This window comes from Impatiens glandulifera, chromosome 1, assembly GCF_907164915.1.
Source record: "Impatiens glandulifera chromosome 1, dImpGla2.1, whole genome shotgun sequence".
Classification (NCBI taxonomy): Eukaryota; Viridiplantae; Streptophyta; class Magnoliopsida; order Ericales; family Balsaminaceae; genus Impatiens; species Impatiens glandulifera.
Genome location: NC_061862.1, coordinates 160695796 through 160719588, shown reverse-complemented (window position 1 = coordinate 160719588; position 23793 = coordinate 160695796). Strand labels below are relative to the sequence as shown.

The 23793-nt window shown below is 32.3% G+C and overlaps 2 protein-coding genes and 1 long non-coding RNA gene across 4 annotated transcripts; all 3 read left to right on the top strand.

The window, feature by feature from the left end:
- The first annotated feature begins 5466 nt into the window (after window positions 1-5466).
- LOC124913798 (protein MLN51 homolog) lies at window positions 5467-9051 on the top strand. The gene is made up of 7 exons (XM_047454214.1): window positions 5467-6137; window positions 6295-6403; window positions 6505-6699; window positions 6735-7515; window positions 7722-7836; window positions 8617-8739; window positions 8843-9051. The coding sequence occupies exons 1-7, from the start codon at window positions 5629-5631 to the stop codon at window positions 8907-8909; spliced, it is 1899 nt and encodes a 632-aa protein (XP_047310170.1). The 5' UTR covers window positions 5467-5628; the 3' UTR covers window positions 8910-9051.
- A 206-nt stretch (window positions 9052-9257) lies between these two features.
- On the top strand, window positions 9258-10159 carry LOC124918712. The gene is made up of 3 exons (XR_007097506.1): window positions 9258-9542; window positions 9762-9826; window positions 9920-10159. It is a non-coding gene; the product is annotated as an uncharacterized LOC124918712 (long non-coding RNA).
- Window positions 10160-10816: 657 nt separating this feature from the next.
- On the top strand, window positions 10817-23600 carry LOC124920494 (N-terminal acetyltransferase A complex auxiliary subunit NAA15-like). 2 transcript variants are annotated; one of them, XM_047460991.1, is made up of 27 exons: window positions 10817-10935; window positions 11045-11107; window positions 12983-13061; window positions 14011-14093; window positions 14233-14382; window positions 14870-14985; window positions 15255-15360; window positions 16726-16797; window positions 16877-16992; window positions 17858-17990; window positions 18694-18771; window positions 18840-18893; window positions 19029-19099; window positions 19233-19287; window positions 19428-19523; window positions 19680-19808; window positions 19992-20074; window positions 20163-20393; window positions 20594-20726; window positions 21152-21259; window positions 21336-21467; window positions 21617-21673; window positions 21884-21981; window positions 22057-22115; window positions 22264-22375; window positions 22477-22577; window positions 22996-23600. In XM_047460991.1, the coding sequence occupies exons 2-27, from the start codon at window positions 11057-11059 to the stop codon at window positions 23187-23189; spliced, it is 2697 nt and encodes an 898-aa protein (XP_047316947.1). In that variant the 5' UTR covers window positions 10817-10935; window positions 11045-11056; the 3' UTR covers window positions 23190-23600. The 2 variants fall into 2 exon arrangements, with proteins under 2 accessions (XP_047316947.1, XP_047316946.1); XM_047460990.1 differs by lacking the exon at window positions 10817-10935 and having other exon boundaries at window positions 10954-11107.
- Window positions 23601-23793: the final 193 nt, after the last annotated feature.

Sequence of the window (23793 nt, the reverse complement as noted above, 5' to 3'; positions counted from 1 at the left end):
ATTCGTTGTACCCTGGGAGACAGCCATCTGTGATAAGCTCTAGCACATGGGGAGACGGTGGAACTGTTTTAAGGGAAATGTGTCTAACACATGCCTCGAATCAACCATCAAATACGGTGATATTGTTCTTCGTATATCTTATTTTATTTTTATTTATTTGTAACATTGTATGTATATATATTTTTCTGTTATTTTTCAAGACAAGATATCTAACAATAAGTTCAAGCCAGAGAAATTTGAGGAAGGAGTGGCCCAAGTGAAGAAGGAGAATGGGGTGCGTTATTCGTCATTGTCGATCAAATCCCACCACCAGCATGGAAAATATCTATCTTTGGGTGTAGTTTTGTTGAATCATCCAAGTCAGAACATAGAACATCCACTTTCTTTCTTTCTAGTTTGTCTTTGCTTTCTTCTTTTTTTCTTCCTTACTTTAAGAAATTTTACCAAGAAATTGTTTTCTTCCTAATTTGAAGAATCTTCACTATTTCGTTTTCATATATGGATTTTATGTTTGTCTTCACTGCTTTATTTGCAAATAAAATTCTTTGAAGTAAGTGTCCGATTATTTGATTTGATGAAACTTAAATAATTATTGTCTTGCTCTCAAGATCAATATTAATAAACCAAGTTAAAAGGAAATGAAAAAATAACAAATATAGATAACCCTCAAGGATATAACTACTATTTACTTAAATTAATGAAATATTATTTAAGTTCTTAGACATTCTAAATTATTTAAATTGATCCCTAAACTTTATTCTATAATAAAATATCTATCTACTTTAATTTCACACACTCACATCTGATTTTATTCATCATTTTTAATTTTTTATGCAATTAAAAAGATCTCATATGTATCTTTAAGACTATTTTGACAATTAAATCTAAACATTGTGATGTATTTCTGATCTTGAAAAATAAATGTTGATAAAAAGGATGTATTTCTATTTTTGATAATTAAATAATTTTTAATTATAGGAGTTAACAATACTTTTATAAGCACTAGAATAGATAAAAAAAAATATTTAAGCACATTTGAGATTCAATTTTCTTAATTTTTCAATTAAGGTTAATAAAAAAAGTTGATATTTCCTTGTTGCTTAAGATAATCAAAGACTCATTAATCTAGAATAGAGACTATGTCGGTCTAAGATATCTAGAGAAGTCTTGAAAGAGGAAAAAAAAAAATCCTCATCACAAATGAGAATAAATCACAGTTTCAACTGGTGGGTAAATTGTTGAGTCAAAATATTATTTCGCAATTATAATGTGTACATTACCTCTATTTGGAACAACACAATTAAAATAAACACAAACTCTTAAGTAATTGATTAATACAATTAAAATAAACATCAACTACTAATTATTCGTATTCACCAAAACCAGTCCTACCAAAATTATCAACAATATTATCAGTCACTTCATTGGAACTTGAAATATGTAAACCCAATGAGAAAAAAAAATCGGAGAGAAACTAAAGGAGTGATACGTGAGAAAAAATGAGTGTTTTTTTTTTTTAAATATATGATAAATCAGTTGGGTTAACTTGGGCGGTCAGATTTCCGGTCCATCTAACGGGTTGACCGGATTAAGTGGGTAGATTGCATTTTCGATTTTTTCATCAATACAACTCAGTTTGACGACCAGTTCACCGGGTTTTGCCAATTCAACCGACAGACCGAGCCAGGTTTCAAAACTATGTTTGAAACGCTTTAAGTTGAAATAAATGTCATAATTATATGTGTCATTATATTTTTTTTCATTTAGGAAATAATTACGGTGAAATTGAATTTTAATTTTAATATAATTCTAATTTTAATTTCAATTTCACGAATAAAGATATTAATTTTAATTACTTTCAACTTATTTAAAAATAAGTTTATCTTTGGACTCAATGAAAAATAGGGCCGACAATTTTGGACACGACACGAAAATACGACCCAGACCGAACACAAAAAAAATCAGGTTAGGGTCATGTATTTTTGGGTCAAAATCATGTCGACATATTTAACCTGCTTAATAAACATGTCAAAATTAGATCGACTTGACATAACCTAAAGTAGATCCAATAACCTGTTTACAAGTTTTTTTTGTTGAGTTTTGTGTTATTCTTTCTTATTCACTCACTCATTTTCTTTGGTAAAATATTGTATAAATGAATTTGTGATTTAACTTCATTTTTATTTTGTATTGATGTCATTTTAATTTGAAATATAGAGATGTGAATTAATTACATCGGGTTTGGTTCGAGTTGAGTTATGTAAATTTGGTCAAACGGGTCAAACAAATCAGGTTTAGGTCAAACACAAATAAAAATATCAGGTCCAGATTAGAGATTTTTGACCCGAATTATTAAACATGTTAGGTTTATGTTAGAATCGTTCAACCGGTTAACCTGTCAACCCGAACACGCCAACATAAAATTTATCTAAATTGCCACCCCTAGTGAAAAATACCAAAATATATACTTATTTAAAAAATTTATCTTTCAACTTTGTATGAAAACACCAAAATATATATAATTATTTATAAAAAATATATTATTTTCGGACTTCCAATGAAAAATACCAAAAACATATGTAAAATCTTTCTTCATTTCAACTATTAAATAATTCATATATTTTTATTTTATTTCAACAATTAAATAATTCAAATATTTGTATTTTATATTTATAAACAACCGACTCAAAATTCAAATACTTCAACCAAATTTTATTTCAACAATTAAATAATTCAAGTATTTCTATTTTATATTTATAAACAACCAACTCAAAATTCAAAAACTTCACCAGATTTGATTTTAGAAAAAATCAATAAAATTCTCAAATGAATAAAATAAAATAATTGTAATTAGTTTCGTAATCACAACAAATTATATAGACTATATCTGGTATACTCAAGTTTAGTTCAATTTAATTTCAATTTAATGACAATCCAATCATATATTCTTTTATTAATTATATCAATTAAATGATAAATTAAAATATTATTTATTTATATTTCATTATATATTATAAATATATATTATTTTCTAATTTAAGGTATACGAATCAGATTTAAAAACTACAAAAATGTCTGGGTTATTTGAACTGAACAGTTTGGCAAGTATATACTATAATCATATATTCTTTTATTAATTATATAATTAAATAATAAATTAAAATTTTTTTTATTTATATTCCATTATATATTATTTTTGATAGTATACCAAATAAAATTATTTAAAGTATAAAAATAAGATTTTAAAACTAAAAAAATTATTTAGGTTGATTGCATTTCCGATTTTTTCATCAACTCATCCCTGTTTGACGAGGATCCCTGTTTCAAAATTATATTTGACACGCCTCAAGTTGAAGTAAATATGATAAATATAAGTGTCATTCTATTATTCTTCATTAAAAAAATAATTATATTGAAATTGAATTACAATTTTAATGTAAATTCTAATTCCAATTTTAGTCTAAATATTATTTTTAATTACTTTTCATCTTATTTAAAAAAAAGTTTATCTTTGAACATCTATTACAAAATACCAAAAATATATATACTTATTTTAAAAAAAAAATTGAACTTTCGGTGAAAAACACCAAAAATATATATACTTATTTAAAATAAAAATATATCTCCAGACTTCTAATGAAAAATAATCTAAATATTTGTATTTTATATTTATAAACAACCGACTCAAAATTCAAATACTTCAAAAATATTTTATTTCAACAATTAAATAATTCAAGTATTTCTATTTTATATTTATAAACAACCAACTCAAAATTTAAATACTTCACAAGATTTGTTTTTAGAAAAAATCAATAAAATTTTCAAACGAATAAAATAAAATAATTGTAATTAGTTTCATAATCATAGCAAATTATAGAGACTATATCTTGGACCCTCAAGTTTAGGTTGAATTTAATTTCAATTTTACTGATCATCCAATCATATATTCTTTTATTAATTATATTAATTAAATAATAAATTAAAATATTATTTATTTATATTTCATTATATATTATAAAATATTATTTTCTAAAATTATACCAAATAAAATTAGAGAAATGATTAGGTGAGGGAATTCGGTGAGGGAATTTGGTGAGGGAATGACGTGGCATAATTTTATTCGCTGAAAAAATTAAATAATTTCTCTCTTTTCTCTCTTTCCTCTCACTTTTACATTAAGGTGATGCCACGTCATTCCCTCACCAAATTCCCTCACTAAATTCCCTCACTCTATCCCTCCTCATAAAATTATTTAAGGTATACAAATAAAATTTAAAAACTAAAAAATTGTCTAGGTTATTGGAAGTTAACAATTTGGTCGGTATATATTATTGGACCATCCAATCATATATTCTTCTATTAATTATATCAATTAAATAATACATTAAAATATTTTTTTTATTTATATTCCATTATATATTATTTTTGAAATTATATCAAATAAAATTATTTAAGGTATAAAAATAAGATTTAAAAACTAAAAAAATTATCTAGATTGATTGCATTTTTTATTTTTTCATCCATCAATCCCTATTTGACACCTAGTTTACTGGGTTTGCCGATCAGCTAGTCGGGCCGGGTTTCAAAATTATATTTGACACGCCTCAATTTGAAGTGAATATGATAAATACAAGTGTCTTTCTATTATTCTTCATTAAAAAAAAAAAATTATAGTGAAATTGAATTACAATTTTAGTATAAATATTATTTTTAATTATTTTCCATCTTATTTAAAAAAAAGTTTATATTTGATCATTTATTGAAAAATACCAAAAATATATTTACTTATTTAAAAAAAATCTTGAGACTTTCTGTGAAAAACACTAAAAAAATATATATATTTATTTTTTTTAAAAAAATATCTTCAGTCTTCCAATGAAAATTACCAAAAATATATGTAAAATCTTATTTCTTTTCAGCAATTAAATAATTAAAATATTTTTATTTTATTTCAACAATTAAATAATTCAAATATTTGTATTTTATATTTATAAACTACCGATTCAAAATTCAAATACTTCAAAAATATTTTATTTCAACAATTAAATAATTCAACTATTTCTATTTTATATTTATAAACAAACAACTCAAAATTCAAATACTTCACAAGATTTGTTTTTAGAAAAAATCAATAAAATTTTCAAATGAATAAAATAAAATAATTGTATTAGTTTCATAATCATAGCAAATTATAAAGACTATATCTTGTATCCTCAAATTTAGTTGAATTTAATTTCAATTTTAATGACTATCCAATCATATATTCTTTTATTAATTATATCAATTAAATAATAAATCAAAACATTATTTATATTTCATATTATTTTCTAAAATTATACCAAATAAAATTATTTAAGGTATATAAATAAGATTTAAAATCTAAAAAATTGACTGGGTTATTGGAATTGAACAGTTTGGCAGATATATAAGGATGAACTTGCTCTTGATTGGAGGCCAAGTCTCAAGTATTCCTTAAAATCTAGGGTTTCTCTCTGTAGCTAAAACCAATTCCTGACAGATTGCGACTGGAGGATCAACTATCAGTTTTCCATTGGACTTCAATTGATTCCCTTTATATTGGGTGTGAAGTTTTGTTCTTAAAGTTCGTTTCTTGATTTTGGAATTTCGATGGACGGGAAATATGAGCATATAGTGCCGGCAGGAGAAGATGGGGTTGTTGAGTACGAGAGTGATCCGGAGGAAGTCTCGATGTCGCTTGCAATGAGAAGGAGAGAGGCTAGCGACGATGAGGAAGGAGGAATTGAGGATACAGAGAAGAGCGAAAAGAGTTTGATGAGAATGGGTTCTCGAGGTGGGACGAGGGAATGGGACGATGAAGGCGCGGTGGAACAATATGATTATGAGGAATCTGAGATTGAGGAGTATGAAGAGGTGAATGGAGTTGAGGAGATTGCTGAGGAGGATGAATATGTTGAGAGAGGAATCAATGATGTTAAGGGAGGAGTTCAGCAGGTGGAGGTGGAAGGAGAGAGAGTGGTAGATAAGGAAGGAGATGGGGAAGGTGTGGATCAATTGGAAGATGAGAAGAAAGTGTCTGAACCTTTTGCTATTCCAACTAGTGGTGCATTTTACATGCATGATGATAGGTTTCGTGACAATGCTGGTGGTAAACATAGGTAGGTGTTATCTATCTAGAACATGGCTTAGAATTGGAACATGTTACTTTTTGTATGGTGTTATGTGAATACAGTGAAATCTTCCTTTCTCTGTTTCATAGATTCTTTGTTTATTTCACCTTCATGATAGCAATATTGTTCATGTTTTCTTGCTTAGGCGGATGCTTGGAGGAAAGAAATTGTGGGAGTCAAAAGAGGATGGAAAATGGGGACATGATAAATTTGAAGAGATGACTCTGCATGAAAGGCATTATGATAATTCCAAGGTTTCAATCATCTACCTCAACCCATTTGACTAAAATTTATTTGCTAAATATTTTTATATATAGAAACATTATGCTAGTATTGACTGGTTTATGCTTCCTAGGAGAGGAGGAATAATGGGGGACAAAATGGGGCTGGAAGAAAATATCAAGGTGAGAATCGTGGATATCCTAGAGGAAACAAGGCTAAGTTTAACAATGATAATCAAATCAATGGACCAAAAACTGTGCGGGGTAGAGGTCCAAGAAGATATGGGAATGCTGTGAAGACTCACATCGAAGTACCTTCAACACAAAACGTGAAGTAAGTAAATAATTTGAAGTCTTCTTTTTATTTGTCACTATTGGTTTATGTGAGTTAATGTCTTTTTGTTTTGTATATACATCTAGGAGATCAGTTGAGAAAGCTTCAAATACTTCCTCGGGGGCTCTACCAAATGTAGAAACAGATTCGATTCCTCATAGGAAGCAAAATTTTGCGTCAAGCCTGAATTCCGCATCACCTCCATTTTATCCATCTAGTTCTTCAAACAAGGAGATCCCTTTAGCACAAAAAAGAGATCTGCATACTGGACCATCTAATAGGAACCTACGACCTGTTAGCATGGAAAAGCCTTACATCCACGAGTCAGTTTCTTCAGCTTCTGGGAAGCCATCAACTAGTTCTCCATCTGTATCATATGGTTCCCAGGTCCACGGAAGGGGGGTGGCATCACAAAGACACGTGGATTCTTCTACAAGAATATCTCATAACCAAATGATTAGACCTCCTTTGACACAAGCCCATGGCATGCATCAAAGTGCAGTTCATGACAAAGTTCAAACTTCATTGGCTGTTTCTGCCCATGATTTAGGTCGAAGTTCTAGTGTGGGGTCACAAAACTCATCTTCACCTGGGACCTCTTTGCCAGTGGAATCTTTTAAATCTTTTGAACAAGGTCTTCCTCCAGAATTGATCATATCCAAAGTTCCTTTGGTTGCAAAAGGAATAGGCAATGTCCAAGCTAGTGGAAATGGTTCATTTCTCTATGGTGGTGCCCATGTAATTGGGACATCTGGGAATATGACTAGTCATGGTGATCAGAACTTTGCTGCTACTCCAGCTTTCTTACCAGGTAAAGCTTCTTTTCAATCCGTAAGGAAGAGGTTCACTAATTTGGATCAATGGAATAGTTTCATCCTTTTAAAAAGTAAAATCAGTGAGGAAGAGGAAAATTATACAAACCTGTTATTTATCAGATTTAATCCACTTTTCTGTTACTGATGATTCCACATATTTTAATGTAAGTATGCTCTTAATTTGTTGCTAATTGATATGCAGTTATGCCATTTGGCGGTCAGCATCCTGGTAGGATGGGAGTTCCAGCTGTAGGCATGGCTTTCCCTGGTTATGTTGCTCAGCAACAACTTGGAATGGGAACCTCTGAGATGACATGGTAATAAATTCCGTCCTTAGGTTGTATAGTTTTGTATGTTATATATTTTTTTTGTATATTATTAGCATTTCTTTCAAATTGTTGGTTGAAAGTAATGACAAACACCCCCCATGTTAGTTCAACTGGTAAGAGTTTTAGACTTACGAGGTTGAGGTTTTAAGCACAATTCTCACTAAGGGCATCTTGATTGAAGCCAGTGCTTGAAGGTGGGATGTTGTGTTTGCCCTTCACACTCCGGAAAAATCATGGTCTAGAAAAAATAGTAATGACAACACTATAGAAGACCACATAAACATCTTTCCCTTTTAACTTTGGAAGTATTTATGCATTGTAAACTTGAGTATTTGAAATTGACTCTCCAGAAGAATAAGATGCCCTTGCATTTACAAGAGAAACTAATTAATCCTTTAAGCTGTCTCATAAGTTGTGAGTAGAGAAATTATCATGCCTTTATTTCCTTCACTTGATGATTGATCATCTCCTTTTGTTTGTTCTTTTGGGCTCCTTGATGTTTCCAATCACTCCCCTTTGGTCTTTCTCTGAAATGCAGCTTAATTAATGTTCTAGAGCACTCTATAAACATGCATTCCAAATCCTTATGCCAAGTGATTGTTTCTGGAATTGCCTATAGAGTAATACTTCACCAATACCAGCCTTTTTTATTTGCCAATTCTTTTATAGGGTGTATTTCTTTCTAATCCTTTATTGCAAATTATTATTTTGATTTCACATATATGCTTGTTCTTATTGAATAATGATACATTTATATGTGATATGCAGGCTACCTGTTCTAGCCGGTGCTGCTGGATCTTTAGGAGCAACTTATTGTTCTCCCTATATTTCTGTGGATGGTTCTTATCATGTCCGTCAATCTGGGCAGTCATCATCCTCATCGGCTCCCAGGTTTGTTGCACGAGGCATATATTGTCATGTTAATGCTCTGTTTCTTTATAATGTCTGTTTGCATTAACATTATATTAATGACAATTTTTTGGTTATTTTTCAGCATAGAAAACGGTGTGGATAAGTCAAGTGTTGAACGGAAGCCTTCACAAAGACAAGGTCAGGCTTAATTCTTGTCTTTGGATATTGGTTTCTTCCATTTCACTATTTAAGCTGAAAATTTCACATTTGGATGCAGAGATTACAAGTGATGAAATAGGTCAACGACAAAAGAATACTCGCAGGTAAGTTAGAAATCAAGAAACTTTTATCTTTCTACTTTGGTCTAAATGTCTGTTGGAGCTTGTTTGATCTTGGATTATTTAAAATTGTTTCAAAATAATCCCAAAAAATTCCAAGTAATATTTTAACCCCAAAAATCTACCTTTTCATCTAACTAAGATTTTGATTTCATAATCTAGATTTTTTTTTTCTAAATAACTCCAGATCAAACAAGCTCTTGACCCCCTGGTTGAATTGTTTCCTTGATCAGTCCTTTTATCACCATTTTAAAGTCTGTGTGGGACAAACTATTTTTCGAATGATCATATTTTATTTTGATTTGTGCAGATATACGGAGATGAGTATGAGTTTTGGCCAGTGAGGAACTTGGGGTCATTGGGTGTGGATGTTTGAATAATCAGAGTATTCCATAGTGTGCAAGTGGAACTTCTCAGAATATTTGGTTATTAGCAAAAATCTGTGATTTGGTTTGTCGATATGGGACCTTTAATCCAGGCCCAGTGTCCGGATATATAGCTTAGGTAAGAGCCTTCCCCTCACGCCCTACATATATACTAGTATAGTTTGTGTTACTTTGCATGCCCATTTAATACATCTGTACTATACTTTTGCGGTCTTAAGATGTTTTTTCAAAGGCATGACATGATTTGGCTCACTTGGAAACAATTTATCTTTCTGAATCTGGATTTGGGTCTAACTAAGTTTAATGAAGCCATCTTGTCTTTCTTACATACATGCAGGTATTAGGTATATATAATATCATTATCTGCTGCAGCTGTAGTCGTAATATTTGCAAAAAGACAAGGTAATTTTTGATTATTTTTGAAGGTAAGTTTGATGCCATTTATCATCATTGATTATTATTAGTACTAATGATGTTTACTTGTGTTATGTGCAGTGCTTTTCTGAGAACATTGTTCGCAAATTTGGAATGCATTATTAATCAACAAAAACAAAATAAAAAGTCGACGATTTTCTGAATTTCTTTAGAAATTGTTGCTAATTATTTGATTTAGTAGTCTAGTTAGTGTTTATGGTATTTCAGTGTTTTTTTGTTTGGATTTTCTGGACGTTGTGAATTGTGGTCTAGTTTTGGCTATCCATAAAATAAGTCATTTTATTTATTTATTGAAAGTCATTTTTATTGCTAATATTATATTGTTCAATTATCCTCTTTTTTAGTGTCATAGTTCGAGACCTGGAGATTAGTCGCACTCTAAAAGAAATGCGGAACTTAACGTTCTAAGAAAAATATATACAAATTTTACAATATTAATGCAAAGACAACAATTTTACCATAATATTACTCTTAAAATAATAAAATAAATTTTTAAATAATATGATTGGGAAATTTGATTAAATGATCCTAATAAAATTTTTAATCGGAAAATGACCGTGCATAATAAAAATTGCGCAAATTATAATTTCTTATTTTTCGGACGAAAATAGTTCAATTTTTGTTAAACCATCTCATATGTTAAAAAAAATTTCAATAATTATTTATGTGAATATTTTATATAATTTGTGAAATATTTTGTAATAAATATCGAAAAAAAAAATATGGTCTAAAAAGTTACTTTCTAGATATTTGTCATCTATTAAAAAGAGAAATATAGATTATATAAGAATAACTTATATATTTAAAATAAGTAAAATATTTTAATAAAATATTATTGGATCTTTTTATTTAAAAGGAAATATATATATTATTATATATTATAAATTTAAGAAGATAAAAGAAAAAGATTTGGCAGCTATAAGTATTATAAAAAGACATATTTACCCTTTCGAGCATTCAGATTTTCGGAGGGTCTTCTCTTCTAAGTTCTGTGCTACCAGTTGCTCGTCTTCGCTGTAGGGTTGCACTTTCAGCAGCAGCAGATAAACGCCACTTTCTTTTCTCGCTCTACCCAAGTATCTCTCTTTCTCTTTCTCTCTCTCTCTCACACACACTCTTTATCGATTGTGGGATATCGCGGAATCTCCAATAAACTCGTATCTCAACTCGATTCTACCTTTGCAGCTTTCTGCAACAATGGGCGCTTCTCTTCCTCCCAAAGAGGCTAACCTCTTCAAGCTCATTGTTGTAAGAGTTTAATTTCAATCTTATTACTTTAATATCGAGGTTTAGCTGAAATTTTTGTTATTTTAACTCTTATTTAAAGTTTGTTGTTTTAGATTTTATGGACGTATTCATTCAAAGTTTGTAGCTTTATAATATTCCCAGTGTTCTTTCCTTCATCTTGTGCATTTTGGTATTCATTGAGCTTCATGGGTTTTATAATCTTTTCATTCTTATATTTGGTTGACAGTGATTGTAACATAGTTGTTTCTATCACTAAAGCTAAGTTTCCGTCTACAACAATGGGTAATGACCCTATTGGTGGAATCATATGCGAATACAATAATAGAAAGTATTGAACAACTAGTTACTATTGTAATATGCTTTAATGGAAAGGGTGTTTTGATTTATCAGTTAGATTTACCAAGTTTAATATTATCTTATGCTACATTAGTGTAGCACATTGCTAGGTCTTGTACCATTAGATTTTGTAGTGCTATGTCATCATAATTTTAGACGCACAAGGTTCTTTACTTTATTCATCACAAACTTGATTAAATGAGTATGAGAGTTAGCATTTCTATTCTGAACATCTGAAACACATTTGTAACCATAGTTATTACCTCTTCTTACTGAGCAAGCATCATTTTTTCTTTAGAGCATAAAACCTAATTATGCTAGGGAGGAAAAGTGTAAGCCTTCAAGGGCTTGCAAACCACATAAGCAATAAGGTACTCCGTGCTTGCTAATAAAGTGTTTTGAACTACCATAAGACCCTGAATTATACATGGGTTGATAGCTTGAAGGACATGTTTTGTAAATATTCATGAATAGATGTCCTCATAACCTTAGGAAAGAATACTGATCAAAGGAGCCAACAGAACAAGAGAGCTACCCAAGAAACAAACTCATCTCCCTTCACCAGCTAATATTAACAGAAAAAAAACATAGTTCCAAAATAATCATAGTGTGATACAAATTAGATATTAGGGTTTCGAAGGGACAATCGGGCAATGACACATGGTTGGGTAATTAGAAGTATTTCGTACTTAATTGAGAAAATACATACTTTGACATATCAGATTATATCAGGAAACCCATTGGATGGAATCATGTTGTCTCCATTAGAGGTACAGAATGAACAAAAGTCTCAATGTTGGTTAGCTTTAAGAATATTTCTTCTCTAAGTTGAACTCCAAGAAGAATCGACAAGAATATGGCAGGTTTCACAAATTATAATAATGAACATGTCATGTATCACACTGGGCCATGTACAGCTATTCTTGCTGGAAACAACATACTGAAATTTCATCAAAATCAGTTCCAAGTTTCACATTCTGAGCATCCAATAAAACATGGCCATAAAACCAAGTTTTCTTTTCTCCGTTTCTCCTTATGACTCTAAAGAAGAACACTCCCTATGGAAACCTTTGTTCCACTGGAAAAAGTGGAGATAAGTGACCTGAAAGATAGGCCATTTTCTTTTCTCTGAATTATTTTTGTGGTTTGAGACTTTCCTGGTAACATAATATTTTGAATCTTTGGTGATACATGGACAGCAAATCAGAGTTCATTTCAATGTAATCACAAGTTTCTAAGAGTGATTTTAGGTGACATACTATTCTTTTTCAGTTTAGTTCTTTTTTTTTGTGACCCGGATTTTTTCCTTGGGTGGTGGCTATAATGCCCCCCTTTGAATTCAGAGCGTTCTTAGTGGCAATCGAACCTGATTTATTTTTTGTTTAGTTTCGGAATCATGGTTGTGAAAAGTTCCAACTGTTAACGATGTTGTATGGGAATTTCTTTTATGGTTAAGTTCCAATAATGACCAACACTGTTTAGATATCTGTATGTGATAGTTACAGTGGATACGTGCCCTAATGAATGTCATACTTGCAGAAATCATATGAAACAAAGCAGTATAAGAAGGGTTTGAAGGCAGCAGATGCCATATTGAAGAAGTTTCCAAACCATGGAGGTAAGCAATATTACATGGCCTATTATTTCATTGGATTTGTGTTACGATGCATATTATATGTTATTATGTGGGCTATTCACTTCTTGACTATGAAATATATTTCTTAATGAATTTTTGTTTTATGTGCATGAATCCAAAGAGCGTCAAATTAAAAGATTTATGATTCAGTTGAAAGTGTGTTCTTGCTAATATGCATACATTAATGTGAATATTGTCGCAGTCGTATGTAGTATAGGTTGACATTATATGTAGTTGTAGTTTGCTTCAAATAAGAATTAAACCACATTGACCTTAGAACACTCTAAGGACATTATATATACTTGCAACACCTCATCATTCTTTTTTTTATTGGAAAATCATTCTCTTCATTAACCCTGGCACAATTTGTCCTTTGATTAGTTCTTTGCCATCTATCCTCCTTAATTGAATGTTCTCTTATACTGTCTTTCCTCTTTATTGCACACGACTTATTCTCCTTTCTTCTCTGGGTTTTAGGATGTGCTGCCACCTTCCTATTCCTCTTTATCTTCTCCTCAACTGTAGCTCAAAATTGGGGGGAGTTAAATTGTGGCTTCATTTGGAAACACTTTTTATGTCAGTGGATATGATCTAGATGAGATCACGTCTAAAATCAGAACTTAGTAAGATAGATCCAGAAACATAAAGTGTTTCCAAATAGTCCATGTAACATGCATATGAATGTCTATCTAGTTCTATATGTATTTGTGAAATAAAATGGAAAGGTAATAGATCTGGCATAGTATTTGTTTGATTATAGGAATTATGACAATTTGGAAGTGATAGATTTCTGCAGCCACTGTTGATGATGTGGTGTGTGTGGCCCAAAAATTGTTTAGCATGTTGTTTTATGGTTCTTGCACCAATTTGGTACGTGTCGTGATTCTCTTTGAGGGTTCTTCATTTATATGTTATTTTTCTTGGTTTCCAGAAACCTTATCAATGAAGGGTTTGACATTGAACTGCATGGACCGCAAAGCAGAAGCTTATGAACTTGTACGGCTTGGACTGAAGGTTAGAATAAATTTTCCATGCCTTGTATTTATGCCTGTTTTGTCCTTCCACTTTGTTGTAAGTGCTGGTTTTGCTTTTGCACCATATTATAGGATAAAATTATTGAGTAATATTTGTTCCAACATTTTCTTTGACACAGAATGATCTCAAAAGTCATGTTTGCTGGCATGTTTATGGTCTCCTATATCGGTCAGACAGAGAATACAGAGAGGCAATTAAGTGCTACAGAAATGCTTTACGGATTGATCCAGACAACATTGAAATTCTAAGGGACTTATCACTCTTACAGGTGAAATTAATTGATTACCTTTTCTAGCTCCCTTTCTCTTTCCTTGAATACTGTCCTCAACTAACAAAAAATAGTGGTCTTTGCATTATGAGATAGATGGAACATGAAATTAGCATTTCCTTTTCTCCTATTTATTTCCTTGGGGCATGGGGTTATCGCTGTTTGACGATTAATATGCAGATTTAGTTAAGTTTCATATTATCAATTGAATGGTAGTTGTAAACCATTAGGAACAATATACCATGTTGTATCCTTTATGTATTAATTTGCTCCCCATATAGTTTACTGCATGACAATATATTCCTTGTATTGCACTTAAGCTTTATGTCAGTTGTGAATATGTGCAGTCTAAGGAAATTTTATTAAGGCCGTTGCTCACAGAAGCTTTGAGTTATCCATTTAATTTCATTATTTTTCATATGGAATTAGTTAATCTTTGTGTTTCATAGTGCGTGACGTGATCCATAACTTGTTCATTATTTCACAGGCTCAAATGCGTGATTTGATGGGTTTCGTTGAAACCAGACAACAATTGCTGACTCTGAAGCCAAACCATCGTATGAACTGGATTGGTTTTGCAGTTGCTCATCACCTAAATTCTAAGTATGACCTCTATTCTGATTCAAATTGGGACCTATTTGCACTGCCCGTTCCTCTTCTTCATATCTCTATTTGAGAGACATGTGAGAGGATGGAGTTTAGTGGACATGCCTTGTGTTATCACTCTCTAATTTAAGTAAATTTTATGATATGCTAAGCTTATACAGGCTGGGAAAATTTGACATTTGTCTTGTGATACTTTTAACCTATGAATCATGGAAGTTAGTCTTGATTCAGAACTCTAATGACTCTTTCTTGGGCTGCTTTTTTAGTGCTTCAAAAGCAGTTGACATACTTGAAGCGTATGAAGGGACCGTTGAGGATGATTATCCTCCAGATGGTGAACGTTGTGAGCATGGAGAAATGCTATTGTATAAGGTAAGACTTCCATTTGTTGGAGAGTTATCTTTGCAGAGATATGACTGATAAGTGTTGTAATATTGCTAAATTACCTCTTATGTTGAAGTGGATGTCATGCTAGCATCCTCCATTCAAAAAACAAATTGCTAAATTACCTAGTTTATGACAAGATATTACATAACCAGTTCACAATGAGAAGCAGATAGCTGATATTTTACTCCATGTCATAAGTAAATTCTTCAGTAGTTCCATTTGATGCATAGAGAAGTGGGAACCTAAAGCATCTACTCAATTAAGAAGTTTATCTGCAATTTCTGGATAATCCCACTTCTACATGCCATATAATTTCTGGGTTTCCTTGAATTCCCTTTCCATATGCATTAAGTATGCAGTTAAGAGAGGTCTCAACATATGTGGAGTAAAATGTTAGGGTCTCCAAATTAATGCATCGGTCCTAGAATAATTTCAGCACCCTCCATCGGTCCTAGTGTGCACTTGGGCTAGATTTCTGTTTGTTGTTTTAATATTTTGTTTTGCTTTCCCTTTCTATTTTACAAACCGAATTCTGTTATTTTCTAAGTAGTTGTAACCGAATATTCTGGGGCAAGACATCACCTATAAAAGGCTGATCACTCTTCCCCAAGGACCCATAAATGGAATAATGAATATATGAAATTACTTGTGAAAGTTCTTCACTTCTTCAACCCCCCATTTGTCTATTATGTTTTGATTATTTATTTTGGACTGTTTGGTATAGACCAACAGTATTTCTCTTCTCACCCTTGGTTCTTCTATCCCCTAATCCCAAATTCTCTATTACAAAACCTTCCACTTCCCTTTGATTATACATTTCCACCCGGTCCTAGAGATCAAGAACTTGATTCTTGAAATCAAGAACCCATAAACACAACTTACGAAACAAGTCGTAACATAAACTTTTGTAAAGTTGACTTTATTAGAAGTCTTACCCTCCTTCGAGGGTGATCCCTGGCCTCCTTACCTCTATTATTGGCTTTATCATTTGACACGCGAATTCTTTCACCTGTGACATTTCTTTCCTTCAACCGTTCAACAAAAGTAATGTCCACCCTGAGCTAGTTTTGGTGTGCTTACATATGAATTAGTGAGTTCTGGTTGTTTGAGCAAAAATGCAGAATTTGGTTCCTCTTATATACTTGTATAATGCATTTTACTATTTTAAAGTGATAGGGTTGAATTCTATGCACATCCATGTCTATGGATACACATAATAAGTCAACTTTATCATCTAGTGGCTTTGATATACATGTATCATGTCTTCTTTGCCCAGCCCACCATCCTGAAAATTGTACAAAATGAAGATTGCTTGTCTGTTGATGAGTTTTCTGTGCTATTCTCCTTCAGATTTCACTGTTGGAGGAATGTAATTATCTTGCGAAAGCTCTGGAAGAGTTGAAGAAGAACGAGTCTAAAATTGTAAGTATATTCTACAATATCTAATACAAGGTGAGGTCTTTCATGTAGTAACTCAACATGTTGACCTTTTCTTGGCTAGGTTGATAAACTATCATACAAGGAACACCAAGTTTCTCTTCTTGTTAAGCTAGATCACAGAGAAGAAGCTGAAAAGTTATATATGACGCTGCTGTCCATGAATCCTGACAATTACAGGTATAAGAAGTGGTCTTTTATAAGAATTAGATTGTGAAAATCCCTAAACTTCAATTTTCTGATTGAACACTATTGGTTGTTCAATGCAACAATTATGTGAGTACTATTTTATGTTGTCTTTTTGCTTGTTGGCTGATGCAAACTGATCTTGTAGAAAGTTGCACTTTATGCGGTTGATGATGTTTTAAATGTTTTTTTTTGCGTGTTTTCAGTACACAGGGTGTAACATTAAAATCACCCCTAGGGGGGCAAAAATTGAGTGCTACACAGCAATTAACTTGATGTTTCATGCTCATTTATGCTTTTTCCTTCAGAATAGTTTTTTTTCCATGTAGATTTTAATTCAGGAATTCATGCGGCTTTCTTAGGTTTCAATCTAGGATAATATGATCTTATACAGCTTGAATTAATTTCTCACTTTAACACAAGTAACTTTTACTTCTCTCCTCCATTCAGAGGCAATATTTGATTAGGATATTTTATTATATAAAACTGGGAAGTCTTGAGTACACTACTTAGACTGTTGATTCAAACTTATAAATGCATGTTATGATGGTTGGTTGATCAATTGTTATTAATTTCACATGCTTGTTTTGTTGTGACTTGATGTTTCTTTCCCCTCTCCTCCCTTGTCCTTATTTCTGGTGATGGGTTCAGTATCAGGTGATACTTTGCACATGATTTCTCATTAGTAACATTGTGTGTATGTTCACTCAGACAATTCTATGCTTATTCATCCTCAAGTTAACCCTATCTAGCTACTAATCTTAATATGTAACATTTTCTATTGGTGCATCAGCTTCTATTGCTATGCTTTTTTATTGAGGTAAATACTATATTTTCTGACTTATTTTTGGTCTTGTAGATATTATGAAGGTCTACAGAAGAGTGTTGGTTTGTATTCAGAAAATTCTCAGTATCAAGCCAGTGAAGTTGAACAGCTAGAATCCTTGTACAAATCGCTTGAGCGGCAATATACACGGTCATCTGCTGTTAAGGTAATTCATCGAGAATTTCTTTTGTTCCTTAATTGGTTGGTGGATTAATGTGATGATGCAAATGGATTTCATGCAGCGTGTTGTTACACAGTAATTAACCATGATCTCAACCAATTTTGGTTTACTAACCACAAACAATGTAGGACCCCTATCCATTCTAAGCATAGTTAGTATATAGGGTGAATGTAGTTTCAAAATGAAATAATCTATCATAAGATGGAGTTCTCAACCAGTGTCAGAGATGGTTATTTATTTATGCTTCTCCAAGGGTGCACTTTTTCTCCTTTCTGAAGTATTACAGGATGTAGGAATGTTTAATTACCATCCTTAATATGCAAAAATGAATGGCGTTGGTTTCCACAAACAATTCCAATTTTTGAACGCGAAGTGCCTTCATTTTACAATCAAAGAAAGACAAAAGGCAAAAAGACAACCACCCAGAGTTTATTTCCATGCATTGTGGTGGAATCACAGGCCTGACATTTCTGATTAGTCCTTCCTTATGAAAAAGATAGAAGAATTTGGGAAAAAGGTTTCGATATGAAGAAGTATATGCAACTTTGTGAGAATAATTGAGTCAAAGTTTTCAATACAGAGTAGATGCATTTCTTATCATAACTAACCCTACTATGAATATAGTCATTCTTTTAAGCTTATGAATTCTTGGTTTTATTTTGCTCTGACAATTGACATACAATGCCAGAGAATACCGCTTGATTTTTTGTTGGGAAAAAAGTTTCGGGACGCGGCAGATAGTTATGTGAGGCCCCTCCTGACAAAGGTATATGACTTTCTTTTGCTACCTTTTTAGTTACAAGAAGTACTCATCTTTTTTCATGATTCTACTAGGGCGTTCCCTCGTTGTTTTCTGATCTCTCTCCTCTGTATGATCAACCTGGCAAGGTTAGTGCAGATCTACTTTAATGATCAAAATAAACTGTGAAGATGAACTCATTCAAAATTTTACTTGTATCTTTGGTTTTCTATTGCTGAATATCTTTCTCGTGTATGTTCATCACATTTCTACTGAATCTTCAGGCAGATATACTGGAGCAATTGATGCTTGAGCTGGAGAATTCAATCAGGACCACGGGTGGATTTCCTGGGAGGTATGCTATTAGTATCATATCATGTATTAAGTTGTCATTTGGAACAAGCATCATTTGGATCCCCCTCCTGATTACTGGGAAGTGCTATGCTACTAAATTTTATCTTCCATCCTTTTCTTGATTTTATGTATAGGATGGAGAATGAGCCTCCTTCTACACTTCTCTGGACTTTGTTCTATTTAGCTCAGGTTTGGTGTTTCAACTCATATATTTGATTAATGTCTTTACTTTGTTCTAATATGAAAGTTTCATATTTTTCTTTTCTGCGTTGAGACATACTTTGGTTATTTAGACTTTTGTAGTGTATTAATATCATGCATTTGAACAGCATTATGACAGGCGTGGCCAATATGATCTTGCACTCAGAAAGATCGATGAATCCATTGAACACACACCTACAGTGATTGATTTGTATTCCGTCAAGGTTCGAGAATTCTTTCTTTTACTTTTCGGTTCTTTCTCTCAAATTCAGTCACTTGGTTTCCTGATTATAAAGCTAAACTGTTTTCAGCTTATCTGAATGTTTGCGCTATGCAAGAAACACATATTATATATCTTACATCTTGATGATTGTTTACAGAGTCGAATATTAAAGCATGCTGGTGATTTGGTGGCTGCGTCGGCATTGGCAGATGAAGCAAGATGCATGGATCTTGCAGATCGCTATGTAAACAGTGAATGTGTTAAACGCATGCTTCAGGCTGATCAGGTCCTCACTTTTTCGCTTTCAGCTTTTCATGGCAATATTTTGGTTGAATCACCTTTACATTCTTAACGATGTTTTCGTTTAGCTCACATTTTAATGTTTTCCCCATATCGGCCTGCTTATTCAATGTTGGGAAGGTTTTCTTGAGATTTGTTGATCTGCTAACTTATTCTTACCATTTTGAAGGTTACAATGGCTGAGAAGACAGCTATCTTGTTCACAAAAGATGGAGAACAACATAATAGTCTTTATGATATGCAATGCATGTGGTATGTCTGTGTGCTGTCATCAGGATTGTTTGTTATTTTGTTCTTTCCTATCGGCTAGACATGTGAATGTATCACTCTTCTTCTCAAGGTATGAACTTGCCTCTGGAGATAGTTACTTCCGGCAAAAGGATTTGGGACGAGCTTTGAAGAAATATTTGGCTGTGGAGAAGCATTATGCAGATATAAATGAAGATCAATTTGATTTCCATTCGTACTGCTTGAGAAAGATGACTCTAAGAACATATGTAGAAATGCTGAAATTTCAAGATAGGCTCCACTCTTATGCTTATTTCAGGAAAGCAGCTATTGGAGCTATCAGGTAAAGATGTTATTCATGGTAAACACTTGGGATTCTTTCCTCATAACATGTTTGGGAATCTAATTTAGATGACTGATTTCATCATTTGCTCCTTTCTTGCTAGTCCAACACAACTCATTTTATCTTTTGGTTTTCATTAGTGACTTGCACTTGTTCTATTCTCTCTCCAATTGATTTATGATGTTCTACCTGGTGTTTAGGTGCTATATACAGCTGTATGATTTTCCATCAAAATCAACTTCTGAAGAAGAAGATGAAATGTCTAAGCTGTCTCCTTCTCAGAAGAAGAAATTGAAGCAAAAGCAGAAGAAGGCAGAATCTCGAGCTAAGAAAGTACTATTTCATTTTCTCCTCTTGTAGTTGAAAACTTTCTCCCTAGAATAGAATGGGCTGGTTTTGATTTCAATTTTTTTCATGTTCATCACTATCTGGAAAAAATTTACATTTCCCCCCAAAAGTCATAATGATCTAAAAACAATTAATCAGAATCCAAAAAATAATCCGAGCATCATCAAGCAAAAGTTCTGTATACCAAATGAAGCAAATAAAATTATGTTAGGATCGAATTCCAAACTTAATAGCTATTCCAATTGCTTCAAACAAGCATAGAACACAAATCACTCTAGAAGAACTTCAATGATCAAGATCAAAATATCACTTACAGTTTAACTTTGGCGATTATCCAATGAGATCATGATTGTGACAAAATATTAGTTTCCAAATATGCTCACTATGTATACTATTTCATATTTTTGTAGGAGACAGAAGCCAAAAGTGAAGAGTCAAATGTGATTGCTGCATCAAAATCTGGAAAGCGAAATGTGAAGCCGATAGATCTGGATCCAAACGGTGAAAAGCTGCTGCAGGTTTCTTCGCCTCCTATTTAGTAATTTTCTTGAGAATGTAGCCTTGAACGAGTAACTTTACTACCTGTCAATGTAGGTTGAAGATCCATTGCTGGAAGCTACAAAGTACTTGAAGTTACTCCAGAAGCACTCACCTGACTGCTTACAGACTCATGTATTGTCGTTTGAATTAAATATACGAAAACAAAAGATCTTGCTTTCATATCAGGTTCTAATTTCTTTCCGTTGCACCCAAAATATCTATTCTTTTGTTCTTTGTATCGCTTGCTTGTAAATTTTAAGATACTATTTTGTATTATCAAGTTATTAGAAGATTGACTTCATAGATTGATAATGAATCGCTTATTGTTCCTCCAGGCTGTTAAACAGCTTCAACGATTGGATGCTGATAACCCAGACTCCCATCGCTGCTTGGTTTGTTTTCTCAATCATTACTTTAGTTAATAGAAATATGACACCTGCCAATTTTGCCATAAGATGAACCAAAATTTGTTTAAATAGTGCAAAAAACCAGGTCTTGCCACAAAATAAAAGGTCACACCACAAAGGGAACATAAAGGGCTGCAAATTTTTTTGCCTGATTCTTCATACTTGAGTATAAATATCACTCTTTCTCTTTTGCAGATAAGATTTTTCCACAAGATGGAATCTCTACCTGTTCCAGTGGCCGACTCCGACAAACTTATTTGGGCTGTCTTAGAAGCAGAGCGTCCTGGTTTCAGGTTCTTTTTGCAAGCTTTACATTTATTTCTTGTTTTATACTCGTATATGACATCTTATGTCACACTTGCTTGCAGTCAGCTACATGAAAAATCTCTAATTGAGGCAAATTCAAATTTCCTTGAGAAGCATAAAGGTTACAATCGCACTTTTTAATATTTTTTCAATGCTTGTACTTTTACTTTTTTTTTTTTACTTTGTTTAAACAAGCTTGACTTTTAAATAATTAAATAAATTTGAAAATTAGCATTTCATTCAATTCTTTTTAATGTTTTCTTTGGCAGATTCCTTGATGCATAGAGTTGCTGTAGCAGAAATGCTCTACCTTTTGGATCCAAGCAAGAAGGAGGATGCAATTAGACTTATACAAGATTCTTCTAACAACCTACTCTCAACGTATTTTTCTTCCATGATTTGAAGTTATATAGTTTTGGAACATTTTTCCTACTATTTGCTTTTGTAAAAGTGAATAACCATCACTATTTTTATGGAATTAGAAATCTGGCACTCGCGTCGGTTGAAGAATGGAAACTCAAAGACTGTATTGCAGTTCACCAATTGCTAGGGGATACATTCAATGATTCTGATGCTGCACTTCGTAAGTCTGCTCTACTTTTCCCAAAACAAAGTTCACTCATGAAATATTCACTCTATAAAGCTGGCATTCTTTTGTTCAAGAACAAGTATCCATTCCCTGCATCTTGATTTATTTTCCAGAAAGATAAATCAAATTTCCTAAAAGATTACATGAAAGAATTTTAATCTAGTAAAGGTATGCACAAAGTACTGAAGGTTAGAATGAAAAAGGGCCTTAGAAATGAAACATCAGTCTTTGCAGGACTCATCTGGTTGTTACTCTATGAGAACCAATAATTACGCATATTCCATTGTTCCTCCACGCAGATTTGTAAACGACAAAGTACCTTGGTTTGGAATATTCCCATTCAAAGGAAATAGTCATGTATTATTGCTCTGATTTCTGTACAGTTTTGGAGGATAATGATTTCTTATTGTAGGATGGAAGGGTCGATGTGCTGATTACTTCTTATATTCAACATACTTTGAGGGTACCCGGAGCTCTGCCATTTCCAACTCAACTTACAATCATATTAGCCTAAACGGTCCCATTGATGCTGCTCACAATGTCGGGTCTGCTTCTTCAAATGGAAACATATGCACAACAGAGAAGTTGAAGGAACTTGTTGTTTAAGACCGGTTGCCATGGCTGAGTATGGAAAGTTTTTCAATCTATCTTGCGTTTGCTGGATCGAATTTTGAAGACCAGATTGAGGTTTTCTTCATATGATGACAAAGATTCAACTGTTTGTTGCTTTGAGAACAAGATTTCATTATGGACAATCTCAACCTCATCCATAATTTATTACAAATGTGTATAATTTACAAAGGGTATTAGTTGTGAGGCATTCATTCACACAATTGTCTTGTTTCTTGGTTGGGAAATATACCAATTAAGCACGGCATGGCTTTACCCAGATTATGTTGTACACAGTTTGTCTTGTTTCCTTTTGGTTTATGTAAAATGGTTATTTTGAAATTTTGGGAACTGAAATTTTAGGCTGTGCTGAACCATTAAGATCAATATTATTTTTATCTTCTTCTTCATCTTCTTGGTTCAGACAGAGTACTGTTTTTTATTAATATTTAAATATGAAAGTAAAAAGTGAACTGTATTAAAGATGACTATCCAAATACGATTCAATAACAAAATATAGATATTAAGATCTTATTAGAAAATGGATGTGATCACTTGCATGTATGTTCTCAATTCTTTAGAAAATCGATTTGATCAAATC

What these genes read in the sequence shown, in the direction of transcription:
- LOC124920494 (XM_047460991.1), top strand. Translation starts at nt 11,057, where the DNA reads ATGGGCGCTTCTCTTCCTCCCAAAGAGGCTAACCTCTTCAAGCTCATT. An exon ending in GCATGCTTCAGGCTGATCAG is followed by an intron (nt 19,809 to 19,991) that starts GTCCTCACTTTT and finishes ACCATTTTGAAG; the next exon opens with GTTACAATGGCTGAGAAGAC. An exon ending in TGATTCTGATGCTGCACTTC is followed by an intron (nt 22,578 to 22,995) that starts GTAAGTCTGCTC and finishes TTCTTATTGTAG; the next exon opens with GATGGAAGGGTCGATGTGCT.
- LOC124913798 (XM_047454214.1), top strand. Translation starts at nt 5,629, where the DNA reads ATGGACGGGAAATATGAGCATATAGTGCCGGCAGGAGAAGATGGGGTT. An exon ending in GGCATTATGATAATTCCAAG is followed by an intron (nt 6,404 to 6,504) that starts GTTTCAATCATC and finishes TATGCTTCCTAG; the next exon opens with GAGAGGAGGAATAATGGGGG. An exon ending in TACTCCAGCTTTCTTACCAG is followed by an intron (nt 7,516 to 7,721) that starts GTAAAGCTTCTT and finishes ATTGATATGCAG; the next exon opens with TTATGCCATTTGGCGGTCAG.